Genomic DNA, 22,431 nt, shown 5'->3' with positions numbered 1-22,431 from the left:
AACATAGTCTATCATTTGTCTTGCTTTTCGTTTTTTGAGTTTACTGTTAAATTTTTATTGATTTTTGCGATACGTGAGAATACTGAAAGTGTATCGTCTGTAGCGTAGCGTTCTCTAAAACGTATCGTCTGGTTTGAGTTTTATAGAAATATTATAATTATAACAGTTTTTTTGCAGCAACTGCCATTCTTTAGAGCTATAAGAGTCAACTTTTTGGTATAGATGACGTTACCGAAAGCTGAAAAAAATTTTCAATTTCTGATGTTTTTTAAACCATTCCCTAGTAATTTGGGTTAAGGCTCTCAACCTTCCAAAAACATTTATTAATTAAACATTAAAATTGTGATCTCGTGTCTTTCTTCGAGAAACTTAAAGAAAATTCTGTTAAAAATTTCAAATTACTACAAAGAATTCAAAAAAAAACAATAATAAACAATAACAATAACAGTAAGTTCAGTAATAATAATAGACGGGTAGACAAGTTAACAATACTTGTGTTTGGTTTGAGAAAATTTAACCCAAAGTTTGAAAAATTACTAGACAGAAGAAGTTTAAGACAGAAGTTTTAGCCAGGAGTTCTATGATCTGACCGCTTGAAATTTGGTTCCAACTCTTAAAATAGGAAGCAAATTTTTTAAAAAAACATTAAGGACAATAATAAACTTCAAGATGTCGTGTACACATCTTTCGATCCACCTCGTCTTGTGGTTGTTAGGAATTGATATTTATGTTTTGTAATTTTTTTCAAAATTTTCTTCATTGATTCTTAAGCCATTTTAACGATTTTCCTATTGCGTGTGCGCGATTGTGAAAAAGGCTAAGCTCACTGTTAAAAAATCGGTTTCTACCACCTCCAGGTAAAAAAATGCAAAAAAGCAATTTATTTTGTACTTTTTGAGTTTACAAAAAAAACAATCCATCCGGTTGATAGATGCCGATATCTGAAAAGTACTTAAACTCCAAACCGTTTTAAATGCCGCCATTTTTTGCCAACATATAAATTTCTTTCAGTGGCCCGCTACGGGTTCATTTGCCAGATATTGTTACATCCCTCAAAATAAAGTTGGGTTTAAAAACCATAGGAAAACGAGTTCTACACACCTAAAATAATTATCAGTTTTTTAAAAATTTTTCTCAAATTTGCGGATGAAGGCTACAAAAAAACTGAGATCTGTAAAGAATACGAGATATTAGATCTAGGGAACAACTACCGCAGAAAAAGAGAAAGAGATGTTTTTGTAAATGATGTCTCATTCAACCAAAGTATTTTATGGAGACAGATTTGTGACGGAAGGTGTGACTGCGTGGTATCATTGAAAAACTCCGAATAGCAAAAAAAATCAATAATTTGTAATGAGATTTTTGACCTTTTGACTCTAAGGTTGTTTGATTTTTTTATCATCTTTTTTTCTTGCTATCGGACCATCAAACTTCAATTAATATCTTGTGTAGCCGAAATATGCAAAATATATTGGTAATGATCACAGTATAATTTTTTGTTATGAGTGCTTTTTAAATTAAATCATTTTCTGGTTAAACTTTTAATTTTCATAAATGCAGAAAAAAATTGAAACAGAATTTTAAAAAAAAATCAGAAAACATTAAATTGTTAATAACAGAAATCTTTGAAAAAACAAAGTTAGTTGTTGAGCACATTTTCGGACATTTTCGGACATTTTCAGTCAACGGACAATCCCAAGAAATCAGCATGTTTTTTCCTCATCCAACATAGTGCGGATCAATTAATCAGTATACGTTCCATTGTTCTGTATCTGCTAAAATTTAAACTGACAGTCACTTATAATTTTTACATTACAAAAATTCATTAAAATTTGTCTTTCTCGCATTTTTTATCGATTAGAACGTTCAACCAATCTCCTTAAAAAAACATTCACTAACCGTACACTATAGCTTCCTTTGATATTCGGTGGCAAATGAAAAACTATCATAATAACGTTAAATATTATAAGCAGAAAAACGATTTTGAAGGAGAATTACATACTGTTAAGACTTTTTTGAGCAAAGTTTTCAGTTTCTGATTTTTTAACGAATCCAATTGCGGCTGAATTTTTTCGTTTTCTTAATCAACAGATTCCAGATCTATTATAAATTTGATGCTGCAATGTTCTATTAAACTGAGAGCCATTTGTAGCTGACAAAAAAATTTTTAAAAAGGAGTCAGTTCATATCTTTTTTTTGCTTCAAGGTGTGTTGCCGGAGGTATCAATCAATAGCTCCAGGCAATGCTTTAGAAACAAACAAAAAAGTGTTTTTAAAAGCTGATGAGAAGATATAATTGTAGAATAAATGAAAAAAAATTATTGATCTACTCGACTATGTTATTTCGTTATTGTTAACTATTAACTGTTTTCGTTGATAAGTGGCATAAACGTTTTCCTGAAGGTAATTTGATGGCTTTTGTCTTAATGACAACCGAATTTTTTGTCGTATCTAAGTTTTACCAATTTTTGAAACTTGGTTGATCTACTTGTTCCAGTTATCTTTATTCGGGCATGAATGCATGTAGCAGCTCAGCGTGAAACTTTAGAAAATCTTGCAAAACTCAACAGAACTTGAAATAAAAGCTGCGGCCGGAATATTAAGTATTCGACAACATGTATTCTACATTGAGAAACGCCTGGTCAAATTTTGTGGCTTTTCTTACAGGCTATGAAACGTTCTAACGACCGGCGGTCAGTTAATTTAAAAATTTAAACGATTTTTGGCCGATTTTACTTATCTATGGGGCAAATTCTAGAAACGTAATAGAAACGCTCAAATAAAATTATCCTCCACAAACGAGAATTTGATTCATTCTGCTCTTTACGAGAGGAACATAAATTTTACACTGTTAAGGAACCGCACACATATGAACTTGTCAGCACTTGTTTAAAAGTTTACGTACTTCGCTGATTACACATTGTTAATATTCTCACCTGCGGAGAAAAAGAAAAAGTTTCAATTGGTAGATCTAAAAAAATTTCAACCTGCAGTTGATGGAGTATGAAAAATTGTTTGAATAGAAGAATAAGAAAGCTTTAAAATGTAGTTTTCAAAATCGAAAATGGGTATGTAGACAAAGTTAGAAGTCTCAACGAGCAGGAGACACGTAAACTGTTGCATAAATTTTAGACAATTACATTTTGAAAATTGATCAGTCAATGAGAATGAATATCACCTAACTAACTTCAAAAACTTGCATACGTTTTTTTTTTCATTTTATCCTACTTTATTGTATCCGTATTAGTCACATTCCTCTACGCTAGAGGCACCTGAAAACAGTTCAGTCTGACCTAATAGTGTACTCTTAGTTGGTTTGGCTCTAATTCGCACGTTTATTTGTGTAACACGCGTACTGTTTCATAATTGATATGCATTGTAAAACGTAGGTCTATGTTTCTGTACCAACCATGAGCAATGTATTGTTTTCATTATTACCAATCCTAGTCGTTATTGTTTTGTCGAATGCATCAATTGTCTTTTTGACGTTTTACCTACGCTTGAAAGTTAAAAGGAAATGTGGTTAATACTAGCCGCAGCTTAGCAGCGTGACGTCATCTACTAAACTCTTGAGCATGATTTTGAGCTAATAAGCGTGAATTTTTTAAAAAATATTACGCCACTCACTAAAAAGGACCTCAGAATTTAGACAGAAAAGTTCAATCCAAATTTTCTGTCTAGATTTTGAGTAAGAAATGTTGTAGGAAGAAAAGTAGTCAGAAAAGTTCAATTAAAAGTGAACCAAGTGCACACATGCAATACTTACATTTAACTGGGCTCTATTTTCTGGGCTCTGTCTTCTATTTTCTGCAAATCTGATGGTACTTTTGGTTCGTTATAAAAACACCAAAAATTACATCAAATTAGAACATTGTTTGAGTTTTAGAAAAAATGTGTTTTAGGATTCTATCTTTATACATTAATATCGTTTCTCGGCCTGTTTTAATATTAATGAAGACCTGGTTGGTCAACCACTCAATCGCGGCTAATTCCGGCTGGTTACAGCCGGCTGATTACTGCCGGATGATTTTTCAGGAAACTATATTTTTATTTTTTCAGGGGTCAAACCACTCCTGACAGAGACCGGCCACCGTCATCAGCCACAATTCCGGCTTCGATGCCCATTTCATCCTCTTCACCCGTTATTAACAGTGCTGTAAGTGCCCAGTTGGAGACATCACAACACGGGAAGTACTCTGCGCAGCAAGATGAAGACATGCTATTGAAACTGCTAGTGGCGAAGAACTACGAGAACAGGCTCAGACCAGGACCCAAAGGCAATCCACGTAAGCTAAATCCACTAAATGCAGCATTCGTCTCTTTGAGGTAATTTTTCCAAATTTGAAGCGAAGTTCACGAGCAATAATAGGTTTACATTGAATTCAATTTTTTGCTAACAGAAACACCTATAGTATGTATAAATGATAACTCGAAAATGTGGCACAATTATTTCTGTTACCGACACAGACTCAACTTTGAGTTATATTGCATTTTCAACTGAAAAAACAAGCATGCCGGATGTCCGTACATATTATGTCCGCAACATTTCAAAATTTTAGTGAGCTAGTCCCTTAAATTTTTATGAAAATGCTTTCTGTTTGCAGTTTAGGTCATGGCTCAGCATTGAAAGTTCAAAGGACCTTGAACAATTGGAATAGAAATTTTTTGATAATTTGGTCAATTGGGATGTTTGACTTTGACGAATAAACCTGTATGTGTTCAGGTGGTCCATTGATGGTGAACGTGTCTTTGCACATTGTGAATATCGGCCCTGTGTCTGAGTTTGACATGGTTAGTACATTCCTACTATAAAGAGAACTACTGAAGTCAATCAACTCGGAAGTCAAAAATTGCCATATTTGAATTAGGAGATCTTTTCCGTTTGTGCCCCCCCCCCCCCAGCTTAGTGGGCGCATATTATTTGCACCCCCGGACGCACGTGCTATATTTTTGCATAATGATTTACTATGTAATGGCACGTGCTCTGTAACTGTGGGGCGCATAAAGTTTTTTTTGGGGGGGGGGGCACAAACGGAAAAGATCCGAATTTAGTTCTCCGCGTATGCATCCTGAATGATTGAGCAGTCCTTATAAGTCAACCCACGTCTGCAGGCGTGCCTAGCAGAACTTCAAAAAAGCTAATAACATATTTTGCCAAATTTAATGAATTGAATATGAATATTGGTTAGTTTTTCACATATCATTTACAGAGCAAATTGTATCTTAAAATGATTGAACAGTATTTAAAAACTGATCCTTCACGTTATACACCTCAGAAACTTCATCTCTTTGTATCTTTCATTTTTTGCATTATTTTTTGAAGTTCTTTTATATTGTCATCATGACATCAACTTTAGCTCCCCGCTCATCGGGTGAGAGAAATAAAACGTATTTATTTGCTCTATTTATTTGTGTTTACAGACATTTAAACTGGGTGTGTACTTCCGTCAGTTCTGGGTGGACTCCAGACTGAAGTTCAATGGCAACAGAAGTGTCACTCTGTCTGAAGATCTCCTAGATGCCCTCTGGCTTCCCGATTCCTTCTTCCACAGCGAAATCATCAGCAATGTCCACAAGGTTCTGTTCATGTTAGAAGGTTGAGAGAGAACAACCCAATGTAAATTGTGCATAAGATAAGCTTGACATAGCTTGACAAGAAGCTCTACTTGTTCAACCTATACTTGGCTAGAGAGATGAAGCCTTGCGGAACGAGAAAGAACATGAGAACGGGTTATAAGAGATGCCCAAGTTCGCGAGCTTAAGAAGAGTTGGTGTAATTGGGTAGCACACTAGGCTTGCAAGTAAGAGATACTGGTTCGAATCCAGTACTGGTCCATTTTCACAGTAGTTGAGCCTGAATAGACCCCCTAACAGTTCACAATCAGTTGATCTCCCTAAGTATGTAACAATCTTATATAACAACCCGCATCGAGAGTTATCGGCCGAAATTACTGTAAGAAATGCCTTGAATTGCGGTGGAAAAAAATTAATTTCACTGCAAAAGTGTTACATTTTTAGCGGTCAATTTAGAGGAGGTGATACCATCGGTGATAATATTTTTTTCTCAAAGTTGAATGACATTTATGACGCTCAAAATATGATATCGGCCAACGGTTGAAAAGTTGTTCACTATAAGGCTTAATCAGTATGTATACGTGTTTTTTATTTTGGAAGCTTCGTTTATAAATTGCCTGTTGACTGTTTTCCAGCTGCCCTATAGGCTACTATGACTTTTTGCTGAAAATTGCTTTTCAGCAAAAAGTCATAGTAGCCTTTGCTGAATATTTTTTATTATGCTTACGCATTATTCGATATGAAAATTGATACCACATGATGCTGTATGTGACGGTGTTTGTTTAGGTAACGAAAGAGAATGTTTTCTTCAGAATTGAGCCCACTGGCTACATTCTCATGAGCATCCGGTTAGTAATTTTCAATCTTACTATTTTAAACAGCTTATCTACTTCTTTTTTTTTTTCTTGCAACAAGTAAATTAAAATTATAACCATACGGTTAAATATACCTGAAACAAAAAGTATTTCAAATCATTCAAACAAAAAGATATAATAAACATCAACAACTTTCTTAAAGAATCACATTATAAAATTTTCTTTCGATTGTTTTCTTCCTAGAAATAAAAATAACTTTTAAAAGCTCCTACGTTACTATTCAAAGGAATTTTTTCATGTTGTGAGAGCAAGAAATCATTCAACGTTTTCTTAAAAACGTTTCATTTTTTGCCAACCGAAGCCAATGTGGTAACTTATTCCATTTTTGTACGCATTGACGAACAATTGAATTCATTCCAAAGCTGGTTTTGGCATTTTGTCTAATTTTGAATTGTTTTGTTCGAGTATTTTGATGAAGACTCAGATACCCGTGAAAATTTCCAGAATTTTCTGACCTAGCGATATTATAATGAAATTTGATTAGCGACATTTTTGCAATTATTAGCTCAGCTGGTAGGGTCTTTGTCTGGATTAGCAGATCTCTCGCTTTGTCATACTTTTTGCGTAGAAAGCACACCTTTATACCCCAGTTAATCTGTCGGTTAAGGCGTTTCAGCTTTTTTGCAGATAATTTTTGAAAAAAGATTGCCGAAAATGATAGGTTTGAAAGCACGAGTGATTTTAGAAGAAGAATGCGCGCGTTCAGGGGAACCTGATGTCTTATAAGGTAATATGATCTTATAGCATGAGCCATCTTTTTCAAGGTTTTTATTCAGCTGCTCCTCGAAACTAAAATTCCTGTCAATTTGAATACCAAGATATCTGCAGCTTTTTTGTGTTGTGAGAACCTCGTTTTTGTAAAAAATAGATCCGAAATCAGCATTCTCGCGCAAGAAAAAGATTAATTCGGTTTTGTTTGTATTCAACGTTAGTTTGTTCATCTCTACATATTCTTCTGTCTTCTTGTTAAATTTCCGTGACTTTTCCATGTAGGCTACCTTTCTGTCCACAACAGACAATACTTGTGTCATCTGCGAATTGAATTACCTTTTCCGTTGTGCTTGTATTAGATGAGAAATCGTTCACATGTAAAAGAAAAATGAGTGGTCCTAAAACAGTTCCTTGTGGCACACCGTGATTCACAATTTCACAATCAGAGAATATGCCATTAAATTTTACTTTTTGTCTGCGGTTTAAAGAAATGAAAACAGTAATTCTTTCGCTTCCTGGGAGAAACCATACATTTCAATTTTTTAAAGGAAGATATGCGAAATGGAATTAAACGCTTTTGCAAGGTCTAGAAAAATGGCAACAGTTTCTTTGGTTTGATCTAAATTAGCCGAAACTGTTTCAACCAGTTCTAGAACTGCATCTGTTGCAGAGTTTTTTCTGAAATCCGAATTGTTCGTTGTTTATAATTTTATGTTTATCATTGAACTCTATCATCGCAAATATCGGAGTTACAGAAATTGGTCGGTAATTTGTGCTATCTAATTTATCACCTTTTTGAAAAATTGGTTTACATAGGCTAGTTGGGAAATTTTCTCCTTAATGCACCCATTTAAGGTGAACTGTAGATTTATGCCTATAGCTAATTTGCAAGACTTTATGAGTCGAATTGAGATTTCACCAGGTGCTGCTGCTTTGTTATCGTCCAGCGAGTCAATGACTGAATGAATTTCTTTTCTAGTCACAGTTCTGAATGTGAATTCAGGTATATTAAGTTTATCAGGGTATTTACAATTAATATGCGAACCTTTGAAAACTTCTAGATTAGCAAATGATCTATTCAGACAATTGACAATACTTTTCGGTTCCCTTGGAATTTCCCCACTGTCTAATCTGGTTTCATCAACCTTGACAATTTTTTCACTCGGACTGGTCTTTTGTTTAATGAATTTCCATTGTTTCTTACTTGTTTGTAGTTTTGGAAGAAATCGATGCAAAAATTGTTGTGCGCCTCCCTTAGTCCCCTATTAACTAAGTTTCTAAGCGCTTAAATTCTTTGTACGCCTCGCTGTCAGGAATTTTTTTCCATTTATTGAACAAAAAATGTTTTTGTGCAATCAAATGTTTCAATTCTTGTGTTAACCATGGCTTAGAATTCTTATAGTTTTCTCCCCTTTTTTAAGACTCTGAATTTGTGCGTGTTTTTCAACAATTTTCTTGAAAATATCGAGGAAGGAATCAAACATATCGTTGCCATTCTCACATTTGTACATTCTACACTATTCGTCGAGGGCAAGATCTCTGTTAAATTTTGAGCGTGAGAAAATTCGAAAATTTCTCATTGTTACTATGTTGTCACTCTCAGATTTCAATGATAGGTTTGATTCTAAGATAACAAGAAAATGGTCGGAGTTAAAGGGGTTGTTCTGACATTGTAGGCAATTATCTGATCTTTTGAAACAAAACAGTGATCAATAAGAGTAAATATTTTATCAGCACCTCTGGTTGCATCCCTTAGGTTAACAATTTTTAATCCTGAATTTGACGCAAAAATGTTTAGTTTACTTTTTTCTGTCTTGCTCAGATAATTCAGGTTGTAATCTCCCAGCAAAATAACGTTATCTGTAACGCTATATGACCCGATAATTCGGTACATAACTGATCAAGAAAATACTCACCAAGACGTTTGTTTGGGCAATGGGAAACGTTAACAAGTAATTTTTCAGTCAGAGGGTCAGTTATTTCAACCCAAATGGATTAAAGAAACATCTACTTCTCCGCCCTTTGAAGCCCCTGTTTTGTCTGATCTACATTTTCCAAAGAAAGTATGCAATGCTGTTAAAAAGTTATTTTCAATATTACAATCAGTGTCCAACCAGGTTTCAGTTACAGCGACAAACGTATTAATGGGAGCTGTTTGCAAAAAGTTTGCAAACTCTTCAAACTTGTTCTTCAAGCTTTGACAATTATTAAGGAAAAATAAGGGCGAGTGGCTTGTTCCTCTGTTTTTTAAGTAACTTGAATACTCGATCAAATTTTCCAGATGAGGCCCTGGGTTCAATTCAATGTCCCCTGACAGCATGAGACGTACAAGTGAACAAAAAACTAACACTTTTAGGAAGAAAACAAAAAAGTATGAATCAACTGTTTTAAAAAAATAACAAACATTAGGTTTGTTGGAATAATACTTTTCAGATGTGCACTTATGAATTTCAGTATGATTTTCTCTTCCCATAAGTATACTGAATATTAAAAATATCAAGAAACCATCTTCCGTCACCATCTTCACATCAAACCCCGCCTAGTGCCCCCGCCCCACCTAGTGCCCCCCCCCCCCCCACCTAGTGCCCCCCCCCCCCCACCTAGTGCCCCCCCCCAAACTAGTGCCACAACCCCCGCCTAGTTTTCAGACAAACGTATACCCCCTATCATGGTAAACATTCTTTAAAATGTCACGTGATGTGTTTTTAATTCAGAGCGACAGTGACGTCACGGTGTCCGATGAACCTGAGGTACTTTCCCATGGATACTCAGATTTGTGAGCTGCGCATTGCAAGTTGTGAGTACATTTCGGGATTTCAGTGCTTTAAGTAAGCGACTCCATGAACACTTAAATTATTCCCCAACCGAAAAAGGAAAGATAAAAAGGAAAGCTTGTAAATTCTATAAGAATTTTTGTGGAAGATCTTAGAAGATCCCCAAGATCTTAAAAGTTCATGGTTGCTTATGAATTGGTTTTTTTGTTCATGTTTGTTTTTCCCTGACTAATGAAAATGTATATGTAGATTTTATGATCAGTTATATGAAATAGCCATTGTGATCGCCGAGGCGGCGTGTATTTAGCACACCATTAATTGGTATCAATTATTCAATACCCTGCTTACGTGAAACAGTCGATCTGTTTCATGTCCACACTTCTGGGCCTTTATTGAAGTTCAGTTGGTTCAATAGACTTTTGTCCATCCTTGTTCATGCGTCCTTTCGTATGAATCGAATGGATTCAATTAAATGTATTGAATTCTCTGTAAAAGAACTCTGTATGCTAATCTTAAAACGGTAATATAGAAATACACAATCATCCTCTGACGTTTGTTAACTTCACCAATTAAATTAAACGTCATAGCATTGTTCTGAATTATTCAAGATGGTTCTCAGTAGATTTAAAAAGAGATCTAGCAAATTCATATTCTGCTAAATTGAAAATGGTATCTGAAAGCATTATTTTGTTAGAGTGAATTTTCCCTTAGTTGTTTATGACCGTTTTCCAAAAAATTTGTAACACTGAATATTCTGTTTTTGCTTTTTTTTCGCTGAAAAGTTTGCTAAAATCTACCTGTGTTCAATCATTACAGTGTAGAATACCTCAATAAAGCCTGATTTTTTATCTTGAAATATTTTAGTGTGGCAGTGTTTAATCAAAAATTTTATCGTCAAAAGATCTTCTCAGCTCTTACAAAATAAAATTTTCCGCCACTGTCGAATTTTTCGCAAGTAATATTAGATTAAAATCTTTGTAGGGTAATTATTCAACGTTCCTATTTTTGACAAGTTGAAAATTCATCGTTCTTATTTATTGTGTGTGATAACTGGTAAAAATATTTATCAGCAAACTTATAAGGCCCACTCACTGCTTTGAAAATATTGCTAATCTGTAAGATACTATAAGAGAGTTCTAGGTGCACAAAAATTAATTAGTTCCTCATGACGAAATCAGAAGGACACATGATCAGCTTATGGCAAAATCATAAACAAGATTTATTTGCTTACAACAATTGGAATAGTGTTGAAAAAAACATGTAATTTTATATAGTATATCTAGGAAATAACTGCTACTGGTCAGGAGGTTGATAAATCTTGATATCTGAGGCACGTAACCCTAACAAAATTGGAGGATGCTTGCTCTAAGATCAACCTGTAAAGATTATTTTATAACTGCAAACGAAATGTTCTATCCACTGCAGATCAGCTCTGGACCGTCTACTGCTGCTTTTGAAAGGCAATACTTCCTTTTTTGGAGTGGCGAACTTTGTTTGATTCCATCCAAAACCTCTTCACCATAAATTGTTATCCAAAATCTGTAATAAAAACATCAAACTTTTTTTTCTATCGTGTGGGAGCCGAAAAAAAATCTTGTCTTTCAAACATATCAGAAAAATTTTATCGAAAAATTCAGTCAGGCAACGCGTTATATGATGACTGATAACTTATGTTCCGACAAACTGTCCAGAAACTCTACAGATTTTACATGATAAAAATTTAGAATTGCTGTGGTACTCTTGTTAAGGTTAATTACTCCCTTTTTTCCAGTTTTTGTAAACAATTTTTAGCGCAGTTTTTTACCTGCTCTCGGGAAATACCAACTGTCACTCTGATTACTCAGCTTGTCCGTGGCACCGTCTGTGATCAGATCACGTCAGACAGGAAAAATCTTTCAGGGGTCTCAGATGCGTTATTTTTTGTAGAACTTGGTATGAACTTGGTAAAAAGGTAATACAGAAATAAACAATCCTCTGATGTTTGTTAACTTCACCAATTGAAAAAAACTTCAAAGATTTGTTATGAATTAGTCAAGATGCCTCTCAGGAGATTTAAAAAGAGATCTAGCAAAATCAAACTCTGCCAATTTAAAAATCGCATCTGAAAGCATGATTTTTTAAAGCTAATTCTCCTTTCGTTGTTCTAAATATGACTGTTTTCCAATAATTTGGAACACTGAAATTTTTTTTGCTTTGATTAGGTGTGCTTTTATTAGCTGAAAAAATGACTAAACTGCATCTGTTCAATCAATACAAGTGTTCTGTTTTGAATGCTACCATGCTTCAATAAATCTTGACTTTGTCTTGAAGTGTTTTTATGTGGCAGTGCTTAATCAAAATTCTTATCGTCAAAGGATCTTCTCAGCTCCTACAAAATAAAATTGGCCGCCACGGTTGAATTTTCTGCAAATAACATCAAATGAAAATCGTTGTATGTGAAAATGTAGAAATGAAAATGTAAAAACTCAACTTTCCTACTTTTGATAAGTTCGAAATTTAAACTTCTTATTTTTTGTATGTGATAAATGTTAATAATATTTATCGGCAAATTTATAAGACCCATTCATTAACTGCTGTGAAGATATTGCCAATCTGTAAGATGCTATCGGACAGTTTTGTGTGCACAAAATTTAATTCGATTCATGACGAATCAGAAGGACACGTAATCAGCCTATCGCAAAATCAAAATTAAACTTTATTTGCTTATAACAAATGAAATAGTGTTGACAAAAACATGGAAACTTTTATAGTATGCCTAGGAAATATATGTTACCGGTAAAATGGTTGAAAACTGTTGATATTTGGCGCAAGTAACCATAAGGAAACTGGATGTGATTGTTGGTTTAAGATCCACTTGTAAAAAATTATTTTATAACTGCAAACAAATTGTTCTATCCATTGATGTGCCGCTCCGGATCGTCTGTTGTTGTTTTCGAAAGGTACTGTATCACTTTATGAAGTGGCAAATTCTCTTTGATTCCATCCGAAACATCACTATCGCCAATTGTTTTATAAAATCAGAAAGAAAAACATCACACTATTTTTCTATCGTGTGGGAGATGAAAAGAATCATATCACTGGCACGTCTCTGAACAAATTTCTGAAAAAAATTTAGTCAGGCAGCGCGTTTTCTGATGACTGATAAATTGTGATATGACAACTTCGCCAGAAAGTTGTCTGATTTTGTACGATAAAAAACTTTTTCAAGGTTATTTAAACAGTTTTCAATGCAGTACTACCCTCATGCGATCATACGCGGTCTCTGGAAATACCATTTGTCACTCTGATACCTCAGCTTGTCCATGGCACTGTCTGTGTAATAACCTTTCATCGGTCTCAATTGCGCTATTTTTCTTGAGCATGAACTGCCCTTGATTCCCTTGAATCCCTTGGATCACTGGTCACATTCAAGTGCGCTCAAAATGTTCTGGTGGTCAAAGAAAAGCCCTGGAAATAAAGTATGTCTACACCCACCTGCGCTTTATAATCAGACCAAAGCGCGTTTGAATTCATTTCTGATGGGACAAACATTTGACCAAATTTTTTGAATTTTGAACGTTTGAGAATTTTTCTCTAACAAGGCGGCTCGGTAATGTGCGATCGCACATAAGGTTCCGACCCCGCTCATCCACAATTTTGGCATAATTGTCTACCAAATGAGGAACAGATGGAAAAACACAAAAAATTCAAACATTTTTCAAAAAAAAAAACTGGTGTATGAACGAAAAGATAGCCTCCAAAGAAAATAACTCAGTGGAGTAAAAAAAGATTCATTAGATTGATGAGATATGCCGATTTTAAGAAAGCGAGCGAAGACGAACGGCAAAATCAAACAACAGCAAAAAACATTAATTGCATCAAAAAATTATGTCCGTTTTAAAAAACAAAACTTAATAACAAAGTCAAAATAGCGTCATATAAAACTGAAAATAAACAAAATAACTTGTAATTCACCAGAAAAAATGGTTATTAACAAGTTTATAACAAAGCTTGGTAACAATTGGACAAAAAATAACAGAAACTTTAAAGTTAGAAATTTCGCTGAACTTTTTTTAAAAAAGAAATTAATTTCAAAGTAATGAAAACCATTAGGAATCAACTAAAATACCCCATAAGTTTACAATTACCAATTCTTCTATAGAAATGAATTAAGAACTCTTGTCATTCAATTTTTTATGCAGTTACAAAAAGAACAACAAATAGACAACAAACTAAAAATCAATTAAAACTTGCCAGAAAATGCTTTGGAAGCCGTTAAGCCTTACTTTTGCCCCAAAATATGTTCGATTGCACCTTCGTCGAACACCGATAATATAATATGTGGCCGGTCATTAATGAAAATAAGCAACAATTAGACAAGAAAGAAAAAAATGCAAAATTATGTAAAACTTGTTTTTTTTCGAAAAAAATTTATTTCCAAAGACATAAAAGCCACTAATTACAATATGAAGAATATGAAGAGGTTCGTCCATTCCTCCAAACAAAACCCTTGAGACCTTCAATTATCCAGAGTATGTCTTACGTCTACAAAAAGAACGTCAAACTTGACAAAAATCAAAAATTCATTTACTTTTTTTTGTGAAAAACCCATGTGGAAGACAGTCAAGTCATACCAAATTCTATTAAAACATTAGATTTTTTGACATCAAACTTTTTCGAAACCTTCCCTCTCATTAATGAAACTAGGTAATAATTTGATCAAAAAAAGCAAGATTATGTAAAACTTGTATTTATCGAAAAAAATTTTTTTCCGAAGACATAAAAGCCATTAGTAAACAAAATGAAAAAATTGAAAAGGCTCGTTTATTCTTCCAAAGGAAGCCCTTGAGACCTTCAATTATCCAGAACAAGTCTTACGTCTACAAAAAGAATGTCAAATATGACAAAAATCAAATATGATTTTACTTTTTTTGTGAAAAACCCGTGTCGAAGCCGATAAAGTCCTAACGAATTCTTTAAAAACATTAGACTTTGTGATACAAATCCCTTTTGACACCTTCCCCTGAAAAAAATGTCATCTTTAGCCTTTAATTAACGAAACCAGGTATCAAACAGACAATAAAAGGAACAAAATTGCGAAGTTGAAATGTTTTTTTTCATTTTGGAAAACAATTGTTTTCAAAGTCATGAAAGCCATTATCTATCTTCTGATAACAGAAAATCGGCTCATTTACTTTTCCAGGAAAAGCCAATTAAACTGGGTCAATGTACAGGAAATTAAATACGGCTAAAAAAAAACAAAGTAAAAACAACAGTTAGAGACAAAATTAAAAACTCAATTAAATTCTTCGAGAAAGTACTGTCGAAGCGGTAAAGAATCACAATCTATATCTTTAAAGATTTAAATATTATCAATTGTGCGTTATTTTGAAGGTGAAAATGTGATATATGAACTGACAATAACGTGACAATTTGACAAAACTAGAAAACATGAAAAATGGGCAAATACCTAAAAATTAAAAAAAAAATGTGAAATCTAGTAGTATCAAAGCCAGAACAACATAACTTAAGGCGTAAAACCACAATAAAGACTATATTTGAATTCAGCAGAAAGAAGGAGCACTCTTTGATTGCTGACACTAAGCTACAAGTTGACCAACTTAAGAGAAAATTGGAGGCAAGTTTCAAAAAGCCATTATTTATTTAAAAATCAAATATTTTGAAAGTCAAAACGACCATAAGCTTTCAAGCAATCAACTAGACAATTTAATTTTGAGCTAATTATGAAGCCAATAAGACCTATCACTAGTGAGCTTTGATTTGAAATGTTCTGATATTTAATTAATATAAAAAAGTCGAATTTTTTTTTTTATAAAAAACCGACTGACGACAATCCGAATTATTTTTGGATTGTAACAGTCCAAGATTGGCACAGAACTAGTCCTGCTAATGCTGATTGTCCCTTAGCAATATTTTATTTTTGGAATATCATTGATATAAATATTTTGTTAGTTAAAAAATCAAAAATAAATGCTGCGTTTTTGATAATCAACGAATAAAGTTAGCAAAAAAACGGCCAACTTTTAATTACAGAGCACTCTCAACGAAAGTTGAAGTGGAATTAGCTCTTTTTCAGTCTACAAAGATTGTGTTAGTGGTTTTTGGGTGTGCACTTCCTGCAAAATTAATCAGAGTGGACTAAAGAAACCTATTTCGTGCTGTTTTTGATGAAAAAGTCTGAATTCTGTGAAATATTTAGCCGGAATTTGTGACAAAAGAAATTCAATGAAAATAGCCGACAATATATTTTGCCTTTAAACGTAAAACCATCAACATTTTCTTGAAACATTTTATGAATTTTATCAAATTTTATCAAAATTGGCGAAATTTTAGTAAAAAATTCCGAAAAAAAGTGAATGAAGTCAACGGAATTCACTCTATTTTCTCGAAAGTTTAGACCTCGATATCTCCCTGTCAAAAACGAAAATCAAAAAAATCTTTTTAATTCCATATTCTACGCTGGACAAGCTTTCTAATGGTACCAGTCTCAACTCTCTACGATGAATATATCGATCGGCCAAAATTGGCTGAACAAAAAAAACCCATTTTAGTATATAGTTCCTCCCCCCTCAAGAGGGGTCGGAACAATAAAACTCTCCCGAAGTCCTAATGGTCTCAAATCACAACATACTGCAATCGAAGTGATTTCTGATTAGAATTTCAGGCGTCAAGAAACTGTCTCTGATCAAGCCGAAGTGCTCTCAATATAGTCTGACTAGAAAAGTGTTAAACTTGAGTACTAAGTATTTCTGTAACTTTTTCAGTTCTGTAACATTTTCAGTTCATAGAGATGAGCAAAACATTTATATAAGAACTCAATTAATTTGAAACAGGCCGTCTCCATATTGTTGGTTCTTAATCAAACAATTAACGAAAATGTATCACTTAAAAAAATCACTGCTATATTATCTCTGATGCGGCTCATTTTACCTCAATTCTTTTCTGATCAGACCCAATTGCGCTCAAATCTGCCTCTGATCAGACTATCCTGCGTTTTTGAGTTCATCCAGACGATCAGACTCAAGTGCGCTCGACCCGTCCCCTGATCAGACCGGACCCAGACCATGGTCCAGACTATAAAGACTATGATCAGACCTTCCAGACCGAATTGACATCTGATCAGACCGAACCCAGACCATGGTCCAGACTATTGTGCGCTCGAACCGCTTTTCAGACCCTATAATTTCGGTCTGGGAACACAAGGGTGTGCGTTCGAGTGGGTCTGATCATAGCTCAATTTGGGTCGGGACCTAAACCTGGGAGGCGATGCAATTCCGAGCGCGGAAGTAACAAGTGTGCGCTGGAATGATTCTGATCAGGAGTCAAATCGGTCCGGGATCTCATCCTGGGTAGCTAATCCGTATTACTAAAATTGGCTCTACCACAAGTTTTGAATCCTATTGGAATATATATGTGTGTATGATTGATTTTTGTAGATGGGTACACGAATAAGGACCTTATGTACCAGTGGCACTACAGAGATATCATAGCTGTGGAGAATGACACCACTCTCGCCAATTTCAGACTCATCAACTTCACCCTCACTTCATTCAACAGAACTATCACCACAGGTATTTCATTCATCTCTTGAGTAATATACAGCACAATAACGAAATGAAATTTAACACCACAATTATATTTAATACAGATTGAAAACTATTAGAGCACTACTGGTTTCGAGCACTAGTTCAGAAGTTTTGGATTTCAAACGTAGAAAAATTGTCGGTGCTCAGTTTTAATTATTCGTTTTCTCTTCGGTACAGACGGCATATTCGGTTTTAAAATATAAGAAATCTTTGGTATGTTCGGGTTGAAGCGTTGAATGATCGGTTTCGAGAAGCTAAGGAGCGAAATGAATAAATTTTCTAAATCTGAAATAGAGTTCTTGACGAAAAACAATTGAAATTGCGGATTTTAATAGCTATCTTGAGATTTGGCTGCATTATAATCAAATCAATTTTGCAAAAAAAAACAGGCGACTTTTTACGTTCTAAAACCACTGATACTAATTTTTTCGCACATACCGAATACTTCGGAGTTTCTTACGTTTTAAGCAGAACTAACCTAAAGTGTCTGAAAAGCTTTTTATTAATTTTTGAACGGTCTTCTCGCCCGAGTAGGAGAACGTGTTTGAGATTTGAAAGATCATTTTGCTGACCTTGAAGATAGATTTGCAAATCAAACATGTTAGAAATTGAAAAACATGCAGCACTGTACTTTTCACATAATATAAATTCACTATGGTATAAAAAAACACGTACACATAAAGACATTATAAAAAGCGTCAAAAGCAACAAATCAACATTTTGGGTTCAATTAATTTTTCTGGTAAATTGACCGTTTTTTTCTGTAACATCTCTTAAACATTTGAAATAATTTTCATACAAACTTTGCACGATAATTCTTATTCCAAATCTCTAGCAGTTTTTCTTCCAGTTTTTACCAGCGTTGCTTCAAAATAGCCCATCAGTTTTCATTTGGATTTCAGACCTAGACTATAAACTGTTTCTACCACTAGCTCCCATTCTTTTTCTTGCAAAAAAAAATTCGGACAATATAGGCACAACAGCATTATTTTGTCAAAAATTTAGGTCTTTAAATTGAATTTTTGTTTTCCTAATTTTCCAAAATTTCCAATTAACCCAAAAAAATAGAAATCTAACAGGTGACTTTGTATATCTTATTGCTTTGCATTCCAAAATGTACTTGTCCGATCTCAAATTTCTTGTTTTTTGTCCAAAAATCTTGTTCCAGCTTCTGAAAACAAACTCGCAAGGTTCCTTTGCTGGAGATACCTTGACGCTCTTAATTTTTTGGTAGCGTTTGCATGCATGCCCGTCACTACAGTTTGATTTTAGGTTGAGTTGTTTCGTTTTTCGGTTCGTCCATGAAAATCGACATTTCGAAAAACGACAGCTGGGCAAACAGTGAGTGGAAAAAGCGCTTAACTTTTATTATCTTTTCTGTGCAAGCGAAAAAAAAACAAGAATTAAATGTCTGATACTTCAAAATTTCACGCCTGTTTCCACGCTTCAGCAAATCAATCTTACAAAAAAAATTACGCTTAATGAGTACAAACTCTGCTGTACGTTGCTTTTTAGTACCATTTTATACCACAATTCAATTGAGATCGTTTTTAATTATTTGGGTGTAATAAACAGGGAGAGATTCAAGCTGGAACTGCTCCTGATCTTAGAACACTGTTAAACAAAAATAACATTTTTTATTTGTAACAATATTTGTAATACATATTATGTTTCTCATATCTTCTGAAACGTGAAAGTTGATACGTGAAAATGAACTTTTCTATTTTTAAGGATAAAATCTGAAACAACGAGTCGTGATAATATATTGAAAAAAATTAAATTTGGTGCGAAAACGTTAGGATATGCCTATTTCTTTTGAAATGTATTCAAAATTTCCACAAATTAGGCATCTTGACAAGAATTTCTCAAAACAAAGCATCATTTTTTAAATATTTTGTGAACAAAATCTTCTTTAGGCATGTTTTGGCGAGATTCTTTCAACACTGGCTACATTTAAAGCTTATCTTATTAACTACATTGAGAGAAAGCAGCTCAAAACAGCCACCCTTCCTGAAGATCGCACTGGCTCCTTTTCTTCTTACATTCCTGATAAATCTTAAAATCAAGTTTCGCAGTTCTGTAATTGAAGAAAAATATCAAAAATATTTCAAAGAAAAAGTTCAACTTGATTAAATTAATTTCATTTTGGGCTTAAATTACTGTAAGATTTTTTTTTAGTTTTCAGTCTGACAACTGCAATCAAGATCTCCAGAAAATCGTGATTTTTAAAATATTAATCCAATATTGTCAATTTTTCACAAATTTCATGATTTGGTTGAGTTTAAGAGACAAAGGGATTCCAAAAGTTAATACCATTTATAACGTTTAATCAAACTATAACTCATTTTATATAAAACCCATTGTTTAATAGTATAATAGACCAATTAGTGTAATGGTTTCATTTATCACCATACTTTTTATTCAAAGGCCAAGTTTACAAGTTTTATGATACGTTTTCTGGATGCAAAATGAACCAAATGGTACAATTTATTTGCTAGAGACGTTGGATCGTAATGAGCAGAACAGTTCTTCGTGAAGTCGTTTTGATTGAAGGGAAACGAAGATAAACCAGTTACTCTAGTTCTTAGTCTCTTTACACCAAGTTCCAAAAATAAAAAAATACATTAGAGTACACAAAAGCGCAATCTCTCGTTTCACAAAAGCGCAATCTCTCGTTTAGAACACAAAAACGCAATCTCTCATTTCGAACAGTTGACCTTGCTTTATTCATGTGTTCTTAAAGAAGAAAAAAGACAAATTGAAACAGAATTTTAGCTTTCCTTTATCTCGTTCTTAATTCTTATAACTTTTATCTGATACTTTCAACAACCTCAATAGATCTTAATTATCAACATGATGAACCAAGAGGAGTTCAATTCTTATAATAAAATTGAACTGTACCGAATTTTTGTAGATTTATTTAAAAAAGTTGAAGAAAAAGACTCAATTATCAAAAAGTTTGTTATTTCAGCAAGTCAATTTTAGCTAAAAAAGCAGTCAAATGACGATCCAAAGGAATCAGGTAAAATCTCGAAACAATATAACCCCCCCATCATTCAAGAGGTTCGTGTAAGACGTTTTGAGCCAAAACAGATTCCCACAAAAACACTAAATCTTGTTATTGGAAGCAGTCTGGTGAAAAATTTGGTGGGGGATAGTACTATACCAGAAGATATCTGCGTACATGGTTATCGAGGCTCAACAACCTGTGAAAAAATTGAAGTTGTTAAACAATTGCCCAAAACAGTGATCAAAACAGTTCTCATTCAGGACGGGACGAAATCAATTCCGAATTCTGAAAGAAAAACAAAAAAACCTTGACGAGTTGTTTGAGAAGTATACAGATTTGGTTGATTTAACAAGAAACACGCTATCTCCTGAGAATATTGTACTAATGCAAGTGCCACCAATTCGAAATCTGCCAAAAAACGAACATATTAATGAGCGCATTAAACTTTTTAATAATCAAATAAATGCATTAGCAGGTGATGAAAATTATAAAGTTGCAAATGTGTACGACCTCATGAAAGCCATACAAAGCTATGATAGTTTGTGTTATGATGATTTGCATTTCCATTCCAAACAAGGTGTCCCTCTTTAAAAAAATTGCGCTTTCTCAGTTGCTTCCCACATCCAATAATTTAATAGCTCTGAAAAACAACCAACTTAACCTAAACCAATACCCAAATCAAGCAATCATTGGAGTCAGAGTTACAATTATATGAGACGTCATAACTAGTCGAGAGAATTGTTTTGCTGAATATTCTTAGTTTCATTTGTCTTCTTTTCATTTTATTTTCTCAAAATGAAGCTTCAGTTCCGCTTTATTTTGCTGCTTATTTTGTGTGTAATCACATCAAAAAGGAACTGGGTCTTCACTACTAAACCAAAAAACCCTGAGAGGATGTCATCGTGCATGTCTAATAACAATGCGTATCCAAAAAAGCAGATCATTTTTGCCTGCCTGTTAAGGAATTTTCTGTACTCCTTGGTTGTCATTAGATTTCTTTTGTCTTGTCAGGTGACGTAGAATTAAACCCAGGGCCACCTCTCAGTTACGCGCAGGTTACCACCTTAATGAAAAAATACAACGATAGAGTAAAGTTTCTACATCAAAACTGTCAAAGCGTGCTTGGATAAGGGCTGCTATTTAAGAATTTTCTATCTGACCTAGGTTAGATATGTATTTCGGGCATCTCAGAAACGTGGTTGAAATCAGTTAACGATATTCCGTTTTGGTCGATACACTCAGAATACTTAATGTCCTTCAGACGCGACCGACGTACTGATCATCGGGAGAAAAATAAAGGCGAATTCTTTTGCTCGTTCCGAAAAAAAATTCATTCAAAAGCACGAAATGATCTAGAGAAAATGTCAAAAGAGCGTTTTGAAAGTGTTTGGGTAGAGTGTAAAATAAACAAAAAGCCCGCGTTGATAAATTTGGCTTACTGTCCAAAAAAAATAACTAACAATATTGTTTTTGAAAGAACTAGCCCTGGGTTTAGATAGAGCAGCGTCTGAAAATGAAGAAATTTTTCTACTAGGTGACTACATCCTTAATTACATTAATTGCAAGGAAAGAAATCTCCTAGAAACTCTGATCTTGCCGTACGGTTTACTGAATTCAAATACAACTTTACCAACAAGAGAAACATCAAGAACGAAGTCGTTAGTAGACTATGTTATATGCGAAAATTTTTTTAGTTCCCAGACACTAGACTCGATTCTAAAAAGTGATCACTTAGCCACGCTTACTTTAATTGGTGAAACCGTTAAAAAAAAGAAGCTATCAAAAAATTGTTCTTGATAAAACAGAGTACTCTAAAAATGCTTTTTCCCTAGATGTTGGAAAGATAAATTGGAGATCATTTTATTTATCAGAAAATCCTGAAATCATGTATAAAAACTTTT

The 22,431-nt window shown here is 33.9% G+C and overlaps 1 protein-coding gene across 3 annotated transcripts in view; it reads left to right on the top strand.

The window, feature by feature from the left end:
* LOC142342405 (gamma-aminobutyric acid receptor subunit rho-1-like) overlaps positions 1–22,431 on the top strand; it is a 44,176-nt gene that overhangs the window by 7,833 nt on the left and 13,912 nt on the right. For all 3 annotated transcript variants that reach the window (XM_075393723.1, XM_075393722.1, XM_075393721.1), the window contains exons 2-7: positions 4,060–4,286; positions 4,724–4,791; positions 5,422–5,577; positions 6,361–6,422; positions 9,875–9,957; positions 17,371–17,505. In XM_075393723.1, coding sequence (XP_075249838.1) covers positions 4,118–4,286; positions 4,724–4,791; positions 5,422–5,577; positions 6,361–6,422; positions 9,875–9,957; positions 17,371–17,505 — 673 coding nt within the window. In that variant the 5' untranslated portion in view covers positions 4,060–4,117. The remainder of the gene's footprint in view (positions 1–4,059; positions 4,287–4,723; positions 4,792–5,421; positions 5,578–6,360; positions 6,423–9,874; positions 9,958–17,370; positions 17,506–22,431) is intronic.

Source organism: Convolutriloba macropyga, chromosome 7 (assembly GCF_964194025.1).
Source record: "Convolutriloba macropyga chromosome 7, txConMacr16.3, whole genome shotgun sequence".
NCBI lineage: Eukaryota > Metazoa > Xenacoelomorpha > Acoela > Convolutidae > Convolutriloba > Convolutriloba macropyga.
This window is presented reverse-complemented; position numbering and strand designations above follow the sequence as displayed.